Raw genomic sequence first — 16,621 nt, 5'->3', positions numbered from 1 at the left:
TCTAAACAGGATGGATTCCTTCTCCAGACCTTTGAAAAGGAAGAACGATCCACACAGGACCAAGCTGAGAAAGAAGACAGCTGCAAGGTGGACAAACCTGAGAAAACGCAGAGAAAAATGCTGTCAAGAGGTGGGAGATGCAATTAAATCTAAGAAGCTTCTTTTAAATTGAAATGAACTCTGCACAGGATGTTCTTTATATCATATTTAATGTAAAGTTTTACTTATAAACCTGCGTGATATGAAAGAAATCTGCCCGTCACAGCAGCTGAAATATTTCTATTAACACCTGTGGCCTCATTTATAAACATTGCTTACCTCCGTTAAAAAAAGGAGCTGGAAATATGTGCTTGCTTTTTTTTCCATCAAAACTTAGAATTTAAATTTAGAAACCAACCAACCAAAGAAAACACATACATGTGTGTGTCTGTGTGTGAGTGGTGGCAGCGTGTCAGTGGCGGTGTTGAAATGAAGCCAAATGCGTTAATGATACTTATCACACAATCCATGTCACTCAGCCAAATTACGGCCTTCTAATAATTATATCCTTTACCGTGTCACAGCAGTCCTAAACATTTTTTTTCTGCCTCGTCGTCCTCCAGTTTGTCCAAAAGCTCTTCTCCATTTTCAATGATATCTCATTATGGACCGATAATTGGCGTGATTCAGTTAATTGCGACAAGCTCAAGGTGTGAAGCAATTATATGGATTCCCACAGGCGTATAAAGGTGTCTGCTTCCCTCTGGAGCAACACCATTGATGAGGCAGGCTCCAATTATAGAAACCAGACACCCACCGAGGGGAACAAGCTCCGGTGTCCCCCCTGCCTCCCTCTGATGGGTTCTATCCTTTTGTTAGTGCACAGGAACAGGTTCTTCATTGTCAGCTGTGTTGTCTGACCACTTCATTTCTTAGAGGTGCTTCACAGCTGCTGATACATGTGAAGGATTTTTCTTTCCCCTTCATTTTGACTTTTCCCTCACTGAGAGCTGAATGACAAGATGATTGATTTGCATATCAATGTGTTTGTCATTAATTGGGGAGAGTTAACGTAGCAGAACAGTTAATGTTGCTTTGTTATAAATTATATTAAGAAAAGACATGCAGGTGGGCTTAAGGACTATAAATGGTGTTTTTAAAGTCTCAGTTTTAACACGATCTCTGAGTGGACGTGTGTTTTTGTTTTGATCAGATTCCAGTCAAGACTACACAGACTCAACTGGTATAGATCTCCATGAGTTCCTGGTCAACACATTGAAGGGAAACCCTAGGTAAGCTCAGCACACACACACACACACAAGGAGATTATCTCACCCTAACATCATTAGCATTCGTGCTAAATTTGCCAGCTGAAGGGAGGTATTTGACACACCAGCAGGTTCATCAGCTACTTGCACAGTCAGAAAAAAAGTCACATGACAGACAGACCGGTGCATCCCTAATATTATTGAAGGAAAATGAATGTCTCATAAGCAAACAGGCTTCCTAGTTTGAGCTAACTAGCTTAAAATGTGCAACTTCCTTTTTCCAGCATGTGAACTACAGTATTTACCCTGTAAGCTGCTTCATCATTAAGCTTCCTTTGAAAATGCTCTGATGATGACAATTTGATTTGATTTGAGTATACAGGACCAAAGATAATTTTTTATTCGTCTTCTTTAGGGATCGAATCATGCTGCTGAAGTTGGAACAAGACATCTTGGATTTCATCAGCAATAATGAGTAAGATATTCTTAGGATTTTTTTGCTAAGCAAACATCGAAACACATTTAACCAGAGATCTTAATTAGCTTACCCAGCTGCTACAAGCTTTCACGTAGTTGAAATATTCTTCCAGTTGTCTTCTCCGAGTTGTGCTTGATGTCACACAATTAAGATGAGCAGCTGTTTGTCAGCTGTTTGTGTGTGTGTGTGTGTGGTCTGTAGCTCTGTTTGCACCAGCTTACCAGTCAGAGTCAGCGTCAGTTTTTGGGGAATTGTCCACATTGAAATCTTCTTTGTTTACCTGCAGAAGCCAAAAGAGAAAGTTCCCGCCCATGTCCTCCTACCACAGGATGCTGTTACACCGAGTGGCAGCCTACTTCGGCATGGACCACAATGTGGACCCAAGTGGGAAGTCAGTGGTGATCAACAAAACCACCAACACTAGAATGTGAGCTGCCCTCTTACTGCTCTATATAGACACTCAGTGCTTTTTAATTGGTGGTGATTTTTTTTTTCTGCAACCGTAAGCTGTTGAAATCAATCGACAGATACTTTGGTTAACATATGTTGCTGTCAGCATCTGCCTGAAATTAAGCTGCCACTAAAACTCTTGTGAATTTCCCCCCACCGACAGACCCGATCAGAAATTCTCAGAGCACATCAAGGATGACAGGGCGGACGATTTTCAGAAACGCTACATTCTCAAACGAGACAACTCCAGCTTTGATCGCGAAGACAGCACGGTAGGTGTTTTTTTTTTCTTCTTCACCAAGCTGTCACTTTCATTTCTGACATGTTGGTAAGAGTGGGACAATCTGGCGTCCCTGACATAGCAGCTAAAGAAGCGTGTTTGTGTGTGTGTGTGTGTGGTTGGTGTGTCCTTGCCAGATTCGAATGCGTTTGAAAGCTGACAAGAGGAGCAAATCGATGGAGGAGAGGGAGGAGGAGTACCAGCGAGCCAGAGAAAGGATATTTGCACATGATGTGAGAGAGCTGTTTGTGTAGGCGGAGTGGGGGGGCGGGATGGAAAGGGGGGGGTGAGGAGGAGGAGGGGGGCATGTTGCACAAATCTTTGTGTCATTTCTATTCATGTGCAAATTCAGTAGAATCCTTGCTACCAATTGCATCTGTAGGATTTATGAATTTAAGGACAGATTTGGAGCCCTGACTCAAATGCATCATGATGTTTACTGATAAATTAAATATTTGTAATTGATTGTAACTTTTCTTTTCACCCACAGGGAGATCACTTCCTGCTAGATAGAAGGTATGTAGTGAAATTGAAATAATCACACAATGACAGTCAGCTCTACCATGTTTTAAAATATCTCATTTTGTCAGTGCCTCTCCTGTAATGCCTCCCTCTCTCCCTCTCTCGTCTCTCCAGTGCGCAGGATGAAGACGCATGCATGAGCACCCAACAGAGGCGGCAAATGTTCAGGTGGGTCCACCCCCGTCACACATCATTCAGCTCCTTTCAGAGGCTGAACCGCAGGCAGAGAGAAAACCTTTTGAATCGCCGTCTGTCTTAATCGGCTCGCTCAGGAACAGGACTGCTGATCTGAGGATTTGTTTTTGCTGCTTCTCTTAAATAGGATTTTCTGCCCAGGCTTCCTCATGTGGGACGGCCTATTCAGACCAAAGCTTACCAATTAAACCGTGAAAAAAGAAATCATATCTTTTATTGATCACACACTGAGGAACACATGAAGGCAGTGTTTGTAGGGAGAAGATGCAGTCTTGTTTTATGGACTCACAAAATGACTTCAGGCTGTAACATGTCAACCACAGTAATAATAAACAAATGCATATTTTTTTACTTGCTGTTCAACAAGTAAATTGTTGTTTTGTGCAGAAAAACACAGTTTTAAAGTCACAAATCTTCTCAGTCTCTCTTATCACTTCCTTTCTGCTCTGTGTAAACAGTCTGTAAATCACAGAAATAATGTGACATGACTGCAGTACAGAGTGCAATTAATTATAGCTCCATGATTGCACCAATTTTTGTAATTTCAAAAAATTGAGACAGAATAAATATAATGATTTTTAGCTTAAATTTGGTATGTGATTCAGTTTAACAGATGTTTTTTTCAGATTATTTCAGAATAAAAGATGATAACACATTATAGAGTGTTGATGACTCTCTTGCTGTCCAGGTTACGGGCCGGCCAGTCCGGCGCCAGCCGGCAGAGCAGCTCAGAGACGGAGACGCTCCCACGGCACGGTGAGCCTCGGCCATGGAGCAGCACCGACAGCTCAGACAGCTCCAACCGGCTCGCCACACGGCCCGCCATCACAAAGGCCAGCAGCTTCAGCGGCATCTCCCCTGGCCTCATCCGAGGGGACAGCACGGCCAGCAGTAAGAGCACCGGGAGGCTCTCCAAAACAGGCAAGGACAGACAGAGAGGAGAATTAAAGTTGTAAGAAACAATGTTTAGGACGGTGTCTTCAGTACATCCTTAAATCAAACCTGCACAGCACACAGTGTTGATTTTGTGATTCAGTCATTTCTGTGATTGACAGCTTTTGTTCTGATTGCATTGTCCTAAACATGCAGGTAAATTCTGAATATAGATTAGGATTTGTCTCATTAGCAAGTGGGGATGTAATTTATTCATTCAGTCACACAGACAAGAAAGAAGAAACTGTCACAGCATGAGCAGGAAAAATCCTCTAATTAGATGGCAAACGTGTGATGGAAATAAAATTTAGCATATTGAGCTTCAAGCAAAAATCCTCCAGCGTTTTGGGCACCTGAGGTCTTATCAGAACAAATGTTTGTTGTCCCAGTGTGGTCGATAAAAGTCTGTGAGCCGCCCCATAGCCGGACAGCTGTCAAAACTAATTACCAGGCAGCAGCATGGTGATGGAGGAGGCTCTTAAAAAGTGTTGTAGCTGCAGCAGTATAAAACTAACAGTAAGGAGTTACTGCATAATGTATAAGTGTAAGCACTGGGAAGTGCCACACATTTCACTGAGATGAAGTTAGGGCTGCTCCACAACTAAGTGCTTACTCCACAAAATGATACCTTTGTAAGTTGATTGGCTGAGATTTGATGTTCAGCATTATGATGCTGTCTTTTATACATCACTCCGACGCAGCGTAGAAATCCTCAGCTCTCTCTTTTGTTGCTGCCACTGTTGCTGTCGGCATTTTATTTCTATTTTTGCCAAATCCCCTGTGTGTGAATGTGTGTGTGAGCTTCTTGCCTGAACATTTTTGTAAGTTGTTTACACGGCAGCTGGCTGCCCTCACTTTGAGGCCGGCATAAGTCGAGGAGACATCTTGTCTGTGCTGCCATGTTGTTTTGTGTTTGTCCTTCTCCTCAGCTGGTAAACAAGTGTTTGTTGCAGAAGCCCACACTCCACCTTTACCTAAAAACAAGAGCTGATTAATGATCCCTTTCAAAATAAAAGATTTTTTAGTATAATAATGGCATAATTAAAGTCATATTTACAACCTTATTTAATAATGACTTAATTTTTGGTCAAAGTAATGAGCACGATTTATTATTAATGATTCATTTTTTGACTCAAGTGGTGACAAAACTGACTCATGTAGTGCACATATTAGAGGCACTTCACCTCTAATATGTAGAGTAGTCTGGTGGTTTTTCACATTTTTAATCACTGTAGCCTCATTTTTCAGAGGGGTCCAAAGTCTTTCCCCACTGCTGGAATCATGATTAGAAGTTTTCACACTTCTTTGCCAACAAGTGGCTGCAGGTCAAAATCCTGTCAGCGATGGCTCCTGGAGTTCAGAGGTTTTGCTTTATAGCAAATCTAGTCAGTGTAAAAGGTAGATTTTAACTGAGGTTATGGATGAAATATGGTCACATTTTACTGGAGGGGACACACAAGATGCATTCAAGTGCAGAAAGTTCAGAGTTGAAATTGCAGGGTAATTGTATTCTCAATGTTCTACTTCGCTGGAAAGTTCTCTTAACAACTATTAAACTCAGAAGCCATCTGAAATCCTAAACACCAGATTGCCATGTCCGTCCCTCCCCCAAAGAACGAGGACTTCTTTGCCCGCTCGCCATTTTGCTTGACATTCGTTAATTATACAGGGAGATATCCATCACAGACGGTGCAGAGATACCAATTTCTTCATCAACAGTTGCCTCAAGAGACCAGAATGCAATGCAGCAACAGGAGAGCTGTGAATATCTTCTCCTGCTTCATTATCACCATCAACTCTCTCCACCCCCGTGAATAACTAACAGACCGAAAGCAATGAGTTAATGCCATGCTCAGTGTCTGTCTTCAGGTCACTCACGCTTTGTTCTGTTTCTCCTGCAGGTTCAGAGTCCTGCAGTAGCGTCGGCTCCTCATCCAGCTCGCTGTCCCGCCCACAGCTGCCTCTTCCGGTTTCAGCCTCCTCCCGATCCACCATCCCCGACACGAGAGGCCCCGGACACTCTGAGATGACCAAGAGTGTCCCCTCACAGCCACCACCAGCCACAGACGCAGCTAACTACTATGTGTTGCCGCTGGATGCCTCAGGGATGCCACCTGGCAGCGTTCTGGTCCATCCACACACAGGTGGGTGAAATGGTCCCAGTCTGCTGCAACAAATCAAAGAGAAAAAATACATTTCCTCATCTTGTAAAATCCTGATGAATATTTATGAATTTGGGACGGACTCACAGGTTGGCATGGAGCTGCACTCGGTTTGTCTGTCAAATTAGCAGTCAGACTAAAGCATGCTGATCAAAATGCAGCGAACAGATGGGAGAAATCTGTAAATATGCATCATGGGCCTGTAGCACACAGTTGTGTACTTTTGGGCTGCAAACGCTGCCAAGGTTGTTAATTTCTGTCCTCTCATGGACCACGTCTCTGGGTGTGTCCTTCGCTGTCGTTCAAGTGTTTCCTTTTGTATGAAGCTGTGACATCAATGTGTGTGTGTTTGTGTCTCTTATGAATCCAATCTGACAGGCAAGCCTTTCATCCATCCCGATGGCAGCGCTGTAGTTTATAACCCAGCCAGCATCGCCCCCGCCGCTGGCAGGATCCCACAGCAGGGGAAAACCCTGCAGCAGCCAATCCCTGCTGCTTCCCAGCAACCGCCAGCCAATCACATTCACTCTCAGGTCAGTGAGCGAAGCCCCCCCCCCTCATCCAGATTAACCTAGTGTAAAGACTACAGTGTGTTTTTCCAACTTTTTCTTAACCTCAGTAACTTTTTTAATTGTGGGATGGTTGGAGCGTCTCTGAGCCTGCTAAGCCCCGCCCACAATCAGTGATGCTCCAATCGTAGTGTAGAATTTCCCCACATCTCCATGTCAGCATGTTCACTAAGTGCAGAAATAGTTTCTGTGATCAATCAAAGTATGAAATGACCTGCTACATGCTAAGAAAGAGGAGCTCAGTTAGCAGCTCATTGTACTAGTCCTCCAGTCTCACCACATGTCCCTTTGCTTTCCCAGCCGATCTGTCCTCCTCTCCAGTCGTCCTCTGAGCTTCTTCACAACTCAACGATCTCCTATCCTCTCCCTCCTCCTCCTCTTCCTCCTTCTCAGTTCCTGCCCATCTGTCCTAACCAACAGTACACTGTGGTACAGAACCTCTTTTCTTCCATTTTTATTAATCTTCTCCACCTTTACGCTTCATCTCCTGTCAGACCTGCATCGAATTTTCAGTTGGATCGTTCCAGAAAGTCACAAAAACCTACTGACTTACGTTTCTATATGTAGTTAAAATGTAGTTTAAAAGCATTATTTGACCTTTCAGCATATCAAAACAGACCTTATTAGCCTCCCAGTTAGCTGCTCTGTTTAATGAATAGGTGTGTCTAAATCTAGCTGGAGCCATTACCCACATATGTAGATCATGCATTTATTTAACCTCATTTTTGACCTGGTTTTAGTGAAAGACATGCCTCTGTGACTAATTATGCCTGTGGAAAGTTCCATTAATATTTAATTCATCACCAGATGTTAGCGCTGAATAATCCATGACTAAAAACACTACTTTTCCAACAACATGTCAGAAGTGACCTGGACTGGTGATAGAGATGAATGGCTGACTTTTAGGTCCCTGCAGACCTGAGATTCTCTGCATGATCTAAAAGTCATGTTAGCTTGAGATGCAGGTTCTCTCAGCTTCTTGCTGCAAATAAACATGTCTGATTCATTTCTTTTATTGCTTGGTAACATATACGAATGTCTCTGCAGCCTGATGCCCTTAATGCCCAGTTCAGTCACATGACTCTGGCACAGCAGCCACCCAATGACAGTGGACCTCCTGCTCCAGATGGCCGCCACTATTCCTCTGTATACCACCACCACCACTCATCCCCCATGATGTTGCAGGGAGCTCCTCCACAGCAGGTGGCTAGTTATGTGGTGGCCGGGCCATCGGGAGGACACCCAGGGATGCTGCAGGGTCAGCATGTCCAGCTCCCGAACCCAGGCTCCACCCACACATACCCGAGCTCCAGTCAAGGCCCTGCCGCCGCTGCTGCATACCCAGGAATGAACCAACCGCTCCTTCAGCAACACACCTACGTCCAGCAGGCGGTCCAGCAGGTGGGGCTTCACAGTTTGGTTATCATGAGTCACTTCTGCAGCTTTATGACTAATCCCTATTTTCTCCGCCTGATATAAATGTGTGAATGCGTCACTCTGGTGTTATGTGTCTCTTGCAGATGTCTACATGTTACTGCTCCTCAGCCCACCACCCACACTGCTCCAGCCAGCAGCATCAGCAGCCGCAGCAGCACTACCGACCTCCTGTCAGTGCGCTGCCCTATAACTGCCCTCAGAGCCAAAACCTGCCCCAGCAGCAAGGTACAAACATTTTTTCTTCTGATTCTCCTTCAAAGCAGCAGGTCCCTCTTGTGAGGTTAATCAAATAAAGCTTTGATAAAGCTGCTCAGTACATCTAAAGTCAAATCAAAGGATGTTTTAACAGGTTTCAAACTCACAAGTCTTTGTCAACTTCCCGCTTTGAGCTCTTCTGTTGTTTGTTTTTCCTTTTGTTTCTCCGCCCGCCGCAGTCCGACGGCTCTGGCGAAGGACAAATATTCCTCCCTTCCTTTTCTCTCGGTTTGTTTCTACGAGTTCAAATGTCTCCCCAGGAGTCATTCACTAGATTATTCTGTTTTTTTCCCCTTCACCACAGGAGTTGAGATTGTTAGCTCCTGCTCAGCCTCTCCCTCACAACACACACACACACACACACACACACACACTATTACTTAACTGGATTTAATGTTGGTGAATTGCGCAGACACACTCGCACACACATATCTCTGTAAGTGGCTGCGGCACTGTTCTGTCATCTGTAGGCTGCAAATGTGGCTTCCCTGCTGGGGAACCGGGGAATAGACGGCGGACAAATGAAGCTGACCTACAAAGGCAAAGGACAGCAATTATTTCTCATGGAAAAGGTGAAAAAAAAAATGACTACGACGCCTCGCTTCCCTTCAGTTTTTGCATTAATTAAAAAAAAATACACATAGAAAGGGGAGGATGCTGCAGCCGGGCTTGCACACATAATAAATAAGCCATCCCTGGAAATTCTCGGATGGCCCAGTCAGTGTCCACGGAGAAACCTGTCAGCGTTTCCACATGCTTGCATCAGACAGTCACCACAGGGCTTCAGCTTCAGACAGGGTCATTGTGTAGGAAAATATGTGAAGGGACGTAAACATTTGTTTTGTTTCTTCTGTAAAGTCTGACAGTGGCACAGCTTATTAAAAGGGGGAATTCAATAGTGTACCTTCTTTTTCAGTGAAATTAATGTTCACCCTCTGAACTCTGAGCACATGGGCTCATTTTCCACTGCAAGTAAAGACTCGTGGCTAGCAGAATTAAGAATTTAAACATGTTTTTGAGCAGTATTACAAAAAAATTATTGGATTAGTAATTTAAATAATTAAATATTTTAGAATTACATTTTTCCAACGTGTTACCTGAGAGGCGGGATGCGGGGCCGGGACGCTGTCTGAGAGGCCTCTATGAATCTCACAGTGAACCGGTCTCTTTTTCAGCCCCTCACCTGCAGCTACACCGTCAACATGAGTGCGTCAGGTCCTGTGGCTTCTCCTTACTGCTGCCTTTTAATCCCTCAGACCTGCACCGCATCAGGACAGTCGGTCATTATCTGATGGAAGTCAGAATCATCTGCTGCCCACTGGAATGGAATAAAAAGCGTTTGATATTATGGTCATTTCATGCTTGGTTTGTAAGTGAAGGTGGGAGGCGAGGGTGGATAAAAATAGTCCTTCCCTGCTCTGTTCCTCACGGAGTGCTTTCATTGTCTAGCTGTACTTTTCTCCCGGGGTGGCAGACTGTAAAGACACCTTCACAAAAGGACGTCCTCTCCTTTGTCACCTGGATTACTGTGCCTGTGTGTGTGTCACGAGGGACAGTATTTTCAAATGTCTCTTTTTGTCACCTTGACATTTAAGCGTCCGCCATTTTAGGCCGTCGAGGAAAATAGTCGGATTCGTGTGACTTTGCATCGTCCACTCTTAATGGGTTTTTTAACAAGTACCATAGAAATGAGACGTCTCTGTGAAGTGTTTTTTTGCAGGTTGCAGGTTCAGGCCACCGCAGGCTAAATCCGATATATTGACTTTCTCATTTATTCCAAACCTGCTTAGCTGTAACAGCTCAACTCCCCGAGCCTCTTCTATTGTTCTCTGCTGTATGTCCGCTCTCCTTTGTTGTGTTTGTTGTTACAAATATTTCAGTCTGACAATTGTTATGTGAAATCTTTGACGGCGTCATAAATATTAAATTCTTTTCATTCGGTCACAGCACTGTGCTTTTTCTCATTTTGCCTCAGTGCACCAAGCCGTGATGCCAAACCCAGCGTCCAGCTACCAGACCGTAGTGGGCGTGCAGCCAACACCCAACCTCGCTCTCACTGGCAACCAGCAAAGCAATATGGGCAACCAGATGCAAGGCATGATGGTCCAGTACCCTCCAATGCAGTCTTATCAGGTACTCGGAGAGCTGAGAGTAATATCAAGCAGCATTCAGTTTGTGTTATGAATGAAACTTATGAGCACCACATATTACAACATTTTTTTGTCCTTTTGTCCTGCAGCAGGTTTCTGTTCCTCAGCAGACATACCAGCAGCCAGTGTTTGTGTCCTGCCAGCCGGGACAGGGAGCCATGGCCGTCACTGGCATGCAGCCCTGCTACAGCCTGCTCCCTCCTAACCAGCACACCACCATGAGGTACAGTTTCACTCCATTTGTTCTTTAAAAAATGTTCTTTAGATGAGAGCAGAGGAAGGAATGGTCTCATGGGATCCGACCAAACAAACATCCATGTTTGTTATTTAATTTACGGCATGGCATGCTGTTAGCATTTGTCTGGATTGTGGAGCAGCCAGTTGAGCTCAAAGTGTGGAGCCAACCTCAAGTGGCCACTCATGGAACTGCCTTGTGCTTCATCTTCATTTTTCACAATGTCACATTAACTCATCAGTGGCCTTTGCTGGACGAACCTTCTGCATCTGATGGCCTAAAGCCAGAAGTGTGCATGGATATCTTTACTGATAATTGGGTGTAATCACTCTCAGTTAATTTTTAATAGCGTTGTATGTAATAACTCAGTTTCCATTGATCTGTTAATCTGCTAATTGTATTTTCAAAGTGCTGCATTTTGCTCCTAAATTAACTAAAGTCATGTTCACACTCAGAATAAACTCTTGATTTATGATCCTGCTTTTGCTAATAACATATTCTAATACTTTAATCTGGTTTAGATGAAATAATTAGGTGTCTGTCCCTGAAACCAGTTTGCAGGTACTGGAAGCTGTTTCTCACTCCTCCTATTTATATCCCCAATGCGCCTCTGAGCCAAGGTCATCTTTGTTCACTGTGGGGCGGGAAAAAATGAAGCAATCGCCACCATTCTTTTGTAGAACTGTGTCCGCGCATGGCTGATGAATGTCGACTCTGACGCCCCCTCAAAGAGCTTCAGCCGGTTTTCCGCCGCTCGCTCTGCTGGTGTGGAGCGTCTCTCATTATAGCTGATTGATAGAACTAGTTCACAGAAAGCAAAACATGTAATTAGTTTCTACCTCCACGGACCCAATCAATCTGGATACTGGTGAGAGGAGCACTACTGGGACCAGTGTGCGCGCGCTCGTATACATAACAAACACCAGACATGTACGCAGTCATCACCTGCAGGAGAACAATGCAAAGACACACGCACACAATGAGAGGTCACTTTCTCATTGTCCCAGCTGTAAAATGAGGCTGCGTTAGTAGGGCAGTCAGCGCGGAAATGATTTATGCGGCAGCGTTGGAATGGCTCCGTCGTCTCCCACGAGGGCCGACTGTCCACCTGCAGCCTGCTTTTTCACCAGCTGGAGACGAGTCCCTGCAGGCAAGCTGCTTACAGACCAGAGCGCCCACTTTCCTTAGACTTGCAGCTTTAAAACCTTTTTTTACTGAAAGTGATTCATGTATCAGAATGTCAAGCATTGATTTTTGTGTGTCTGTCTTCCTCCACAGTTCAACAGTGAGTTTCCTGCCCGCCCCGATGATGGAGCAGCTCCAGTTCCCCCAGACACCGTCGCCCTGCATCTCCCAGCAGCACCCAGGCCAGCAGTATGCAGGTAAATTGTCCAATCAGAGTCTGGATTCACACATGGCGTCATTTGCACAGAAAATATTCTCTTTTTTTTTCCCCCGCCGAGATTATCCGCCCTGGAGATTCCCCATCACTGCCAGCACTCCGACTTTCTATATTTTTCCCATCTCTCGGTGTCAATAACTGCAGAATAGATTCCTCCACCGGCCGCGACCCGCTCCTCATAACGAAATAATCTTCCCACATTTTACTTTACCATTGTATGTGTGTCGGCCACATGATTAAATTTAAACTCCAGATTTTTTTTTAAATAAAAGAACAAGGCATGACAGACTCTCTGGAATTTGGATAAGTAAAAATGATGCACGCACAGGCCTTCCTTCTGCAGGCCGGCCAGAGAATAAACGGTGATTAGGTCGAGGGCTGCAGATGTTACATTTAGTCAAAATGCTGTGCGAGGAAGTATTCAAGTAAGAAATCACAAATTGTTGCTTTGCTCCAGTGGTGGCACTGGAGGATATCTAACATTAAAACTAATAATCCTGCTTATTTCCCAGCAGTCGTAATGTTAAGTGTAAATTTTCTGCTTAATTTGTCTTTTGCATCTATTGTTTGCTTTATTGGAAATGAAGAAAATCTGTATATGCATAGATTGATATGTCAATTTACCTTTAAGTATCTGCTCACCATCAGTCCTGCTTGTATAAATGTAAATATTGATGTTAGTCTCTTGTCATGTTTAATTTATGTATTGTTCAAAAATGAACTGCAGTTCCTCAAACAGCCACTCGAGGCAGCCTCAATAGCGAGTTTAAATGTCCGTATTTATTTTAACATAAGGCTGACATGGCCACACTGAGCTCTACTGGAAACCTATTGTAGCTTTAGCAATAAACTAACATCAGTCTGTAAAAATATAGAAATTAAAGTAGACTTCTGCATGTATATATCCTGTCCTGAATGGCCGTCCACAGGCCCAGGTGTGACGCTCTCCTTACTAATGACCTTTATTTTTCAACGGAGGGAGCCATCATTTCCAGCTCATGTCAGTAATGAGGTCAGATGAAGGTCTGGCTGCGGCGGCGTTACCTGCAGCGTGACCAGTAAACACTTTTAATTGGCCTGGAATAATCTGCAGATTAAGCCCTAACATGCATCGTCCTTGCTTCTGTCGATAATTCATAAATCATCTGTGCAAAGTTTGATTTCCATTAATGTAAACAAAACATTAATTGTATGTTTTTTTTTCATAATGGGATAATTGGGTCTGGTGGATCATTGCAGAGGATTTAGCAAGGAATGGGGATGGACTGTGTTATTGTCAACGTGCCCTCACAATCCAGGCACTTAAGACGTAATTGCTCAGTGTGAGCCTGGTGTTTGCACTGAGGTGTGTAGCTGCACACAAGTGCAGAAAAAGAGCTTTAGGGCAAAACACGCTGCATAAATGATGAGCTGATGTGATGATTTCAGGTCGACCTGATTCGCCTCTCGTCAACATTTTGGGTTTTGTGTGTCTGTGTGTGTTCTTGTGCAGGGTTGTTACCCCCGGCTCCCGGCGGCAGCATGGTGATGCTGCAAATGACAGCGCCCCCCTGCCAGCAGCCCCGGGCCCCCTCCCCTTGCCAGAGGAAGCAGCCCAGCCACAAACAGTTGGGCCCTGAGCACCAGCGCAGCCGCAGGCCCGCAGAGCTGCCTCCGCCTCCAGACGGCATCCAGGTACAAACGGAGGAGATGATTATTTTCTGCATTTGCCACCTTGTAAAATACGAGTTTGTCTTGTAGCTTTAATTAGCTGAGAGCGTTGAGGAGTGTCGCCCTGAACCAGCCTTAAATGTCGGAGTAAACAGGCTCTGCAAATGAAGTCAGAGTGGCTATAAGCTGAAAATGAGGAGAAAATAGTCCTTAGCATCAGGGCGTGATGCTACATTAGTGGGACTAATGTCGATGGAACGCTACATTAAAGCAGCTACTTGGCTACTTTTTTTTTTTGAATGAAAGTGTTTTGTGTTCCTCTTCCTCCTCCTCTTCCTTTGCACCGCCGGCATGTTGTGTGTAGAGCAGCCTGCCTTCGTCTCCGGCGCTCACTCCCTCGCCAGGGCAGCCGCACAGCATCAAGGGCCTCTCATCAGGCATCTCGGCCATCCCTGTCATGGCCCACCCCCACCACCACCACCACCCACAGCTCCCTACAGCCTTCTGCCACAGTGGACAAGGTCAGAGTATAGACTGTGTTTTCTGCTAAATAAATGTGTTCACTGTTCATGCTAATTTTTCTAGCTGCCTTATGTTATGCTAGCTGGCTAACAAGAGACTCAATTAACTAATTAAAATGATTCAAAACATAATTTCTTTAACTAAACCTGTTATTGATTTAGTAACTGTTCTTGTTGCAGGTGAAGCACACTACTCTCTACTGGGCCAGCCTCTGCAGTACAAACCCTCCATCAGACCTCCACTGATCCACACTGCACACATGATGGCCAAGCACCAGGTGAGACACATACAGCACGTTTTTCTAAGCCAATTTCTCTCTTATGTCCAGCCTCAAAACAAAGCTGCGGTTCTCTGTCTCCTCAGGGTCCACTCGGGGTTTGGCGTAGCGGTCACGGGAGGAAGGCAAGCAGGAAGTCGCTCTCTTCAGATTTCAGTGTAGGTACAGCAGGTAATAGGAAGTCCAGAGGGAGGCTGACCTACAGAGAGGAACACCAAATTTAAATCTGCTGACTGAAACGTCAATCAGAAATTCATCACATGATAAATCCAGCTGCTGTGTCGTCTATTTAGCAGATTAGGCGAAATAACACGGGCGTTTTTATTGTGTCAGAATGTGCTTCCGTAGCTGTGGAAGAAGTGTCTGTTTGTGAATGTAAGCAGAATAAATCACAGACGGGGCAGAATTCACACCTGGCAGTGGAACCCTCAGCCCCGGCACACAGAAATGTGCTGATTATCTCAAATATCGCGCTCGCCCAGATATTTTATTTTGCATTATTCAGGTGCTCTTGTCAACAATCCCATGAGGACAATGTGCAAGGAGGGGGCTTGTACGCAGCACCGTCTGCAGCCCTTTTCTCAGAGAAATTAAGATTGACAATTGTGCAAATTTAAAGCGCGATACTTCTGACCGTCCTCCAGCTCCGAGCTTTCCCGCTGACAGCAGCAGTTTACTGAAGCCTCTCGATGGTCTGATTTTTCTCCCTAATTTACTGGCTCCACCACTTACAGAGCTGTTATGTGTGTGTGTGTGTGCAGTGAGCAGTCCGATCCTGGATGTGGCACCTCCTCCAGAGGGGATCAGCTGTACAGAGTCCCACCACCTCCTGGCAGATCTCGGCAGAGGGAGCGGACTGATCCAGCAGCAGTCGGACCATTAGCCCGGCTGTGCAACACTCCCGGTACAGACTCTGTTTCTGCCACGCTCACCTTCAGACACACCGCCCCGAGCACCACCTTCAAACTCCCAACTAGCACCAGACACAAAGGGGAGCTGCGTGACTCGGACAGGGCTGGCTCATAGCTGCTACGACCTCCAACGCACATCCAACCACCTGCCTCTGCTGCCTCAGTCCAAAAACTGTATCTAACGTTTGAAGAATGAATGTTCACTTTTGTTTCTTATTTTTTCAGGCCATGCAGGGCAGAATCTCTGTCCTAGAGATCTATATTGTTCGAAGTTGGGATCTACTCGTTTTTTTTTTTTACGTTTAAATTGAACGTTCATATCAAACCTCCTGTTTTAGTTGGATCGATAATTCTGTAAATCAGAGCAGCATTTATCTCATGTTCCTGAGTGGGTTCTCCTCCATAAACAACACACAGCAGCAGCAGACGTGTGTGTGTGTGGGTGTGTGTGTGTGCGCGCACGTGAGTGTCTGTACAGTAAGGAACACTGAATAACAGACGTGTACTACCTGAGTTATTTAATGTCACCATTGAACACAGTGAATGTTGCATTTGCACTGAAGTGAAGATCATGATGGAGAGAGCCTGGATTTTCTTTTATTATAACCCCTCCTAATAACCCCCCGTTTGTTGCACTCAGCCAGGCCACTTTGTTTTATATATTAAATTAAAATGTTTATATGCACAAGAAAATGCAATCTTCATTTCTGTTTGAGTGAATCATAAGAGGTGTGGCTCTTTTTTTTTTCTTTTGTTTGACTCTAATAAATGTTTGCACCACACGTGTTGACAGAGCTTTTTCCCCCTACTAGCTGAAATATGATTATATTTTTTCTTAGATTAATACTTTTAACACCTATAATGCTATTTATTATTTATTTATTTATTTAGCAGCAATAAATGAGCTATTTCTAATGAGCCATCCTTTGAGTTAAATGTAGTGAAA

At 44.6% G+C, this 16,621-nt stretch overlaps 1 protein-coding gene and 1 long non-coding RNA gene across 2 annotated transcripts in view; one reads left to right on the top strand and one right to left on the bottom strand.

Moving 5' to 3' along the window:
• LOC114451618 (R3H domain-containing protein 1-like) overlaps positions 1–16,450 on the top strand; it is a 32,387-nt gene extending 15,937 nt beyond the window's left edge. Inside the window, 23 exon segments of the mRNA XM_028430385.1 lie at positions 10–130; positions 1,193–1,271; positions 1,663–1,722; positions 2,012–2,152; positions 2,339–2,447; positions 2,593–2,688; positions 2,946–2,971; positions 3,092–3,145; positions 3,861–4,093; positions 6,007–6,249; positions 6,646–6,800; positions 7,137–7,265; positions 7,884–8,237; positions 8,357–8,498; positions 10,504–10,661; positions 10,768–10,901; positions 12,192–12,295; positions 13,808–13,989; positions 14,330–14,486; positions 14,667–14,764; positions 14,851–14,935; positions 15,526–15,642; positions 15,645–16,450. Coding sequence (XP_028286186.1) covers positions 10–130; positions 1,193–1,271; positions 1,663–1,722; positions 2,012–2,152; positions 2,339–2,447; positions 2,593–2,688; positions 2,946–2,971; positions 3,092–3,145; positions 3,861–4,093; positions 6,007–6,249; positions 6,646–6,800; positions 7,137–7,265; positions 7,884–8,237; positions 8,357–8,498; positions 10,504–10,661; positions 10,768–10,901; positions 12,192–12,295; positions 13,808–13,989; positions 14,330–14,486; positions 14,667–14,764; positions 14,851–14,935; positions 15,526–15,642; positions 15,645–15,790 — 3,123 coding nt within the window. The 3' untranslated portion in view covers positions 15,791–16,450.
• On the bottom strand, positions 4,088–8,866 carry LOC114451643 (uncharacterized). Its single transcript, XR_003672210.1, has 3 exons — positions 8,636–8,866; positions 5,984–6,272; positions 4,088–5,079 (listed from the first exon to the last, which is right to left on the bottom strand). It is a non-coding gene; the product is annotated as an uncharacterized LOC114451643 (long non-coding RNA).
• Positions 16,451–16,621: the final 171 nt, after the last annotated feature.

Source organism: Parambassis ranga, chromosome 2 (assembly GCF_900634625.1).
Source record: "Parambassis ranga chromosome 2, fParRan2.1, whole genome shotgun sequence".
Taxonomy (NCBI): Eukaryota; Metazoa; Chordata; class Actinopteri; family Ambassidae; genus Parambassis; species Parambassis ranga.
The sequence above is the reverse complement of the archived record's forward strand: the minus strand, read 5'-3'. Positions and strand labels throughout refer to the sequence as shown.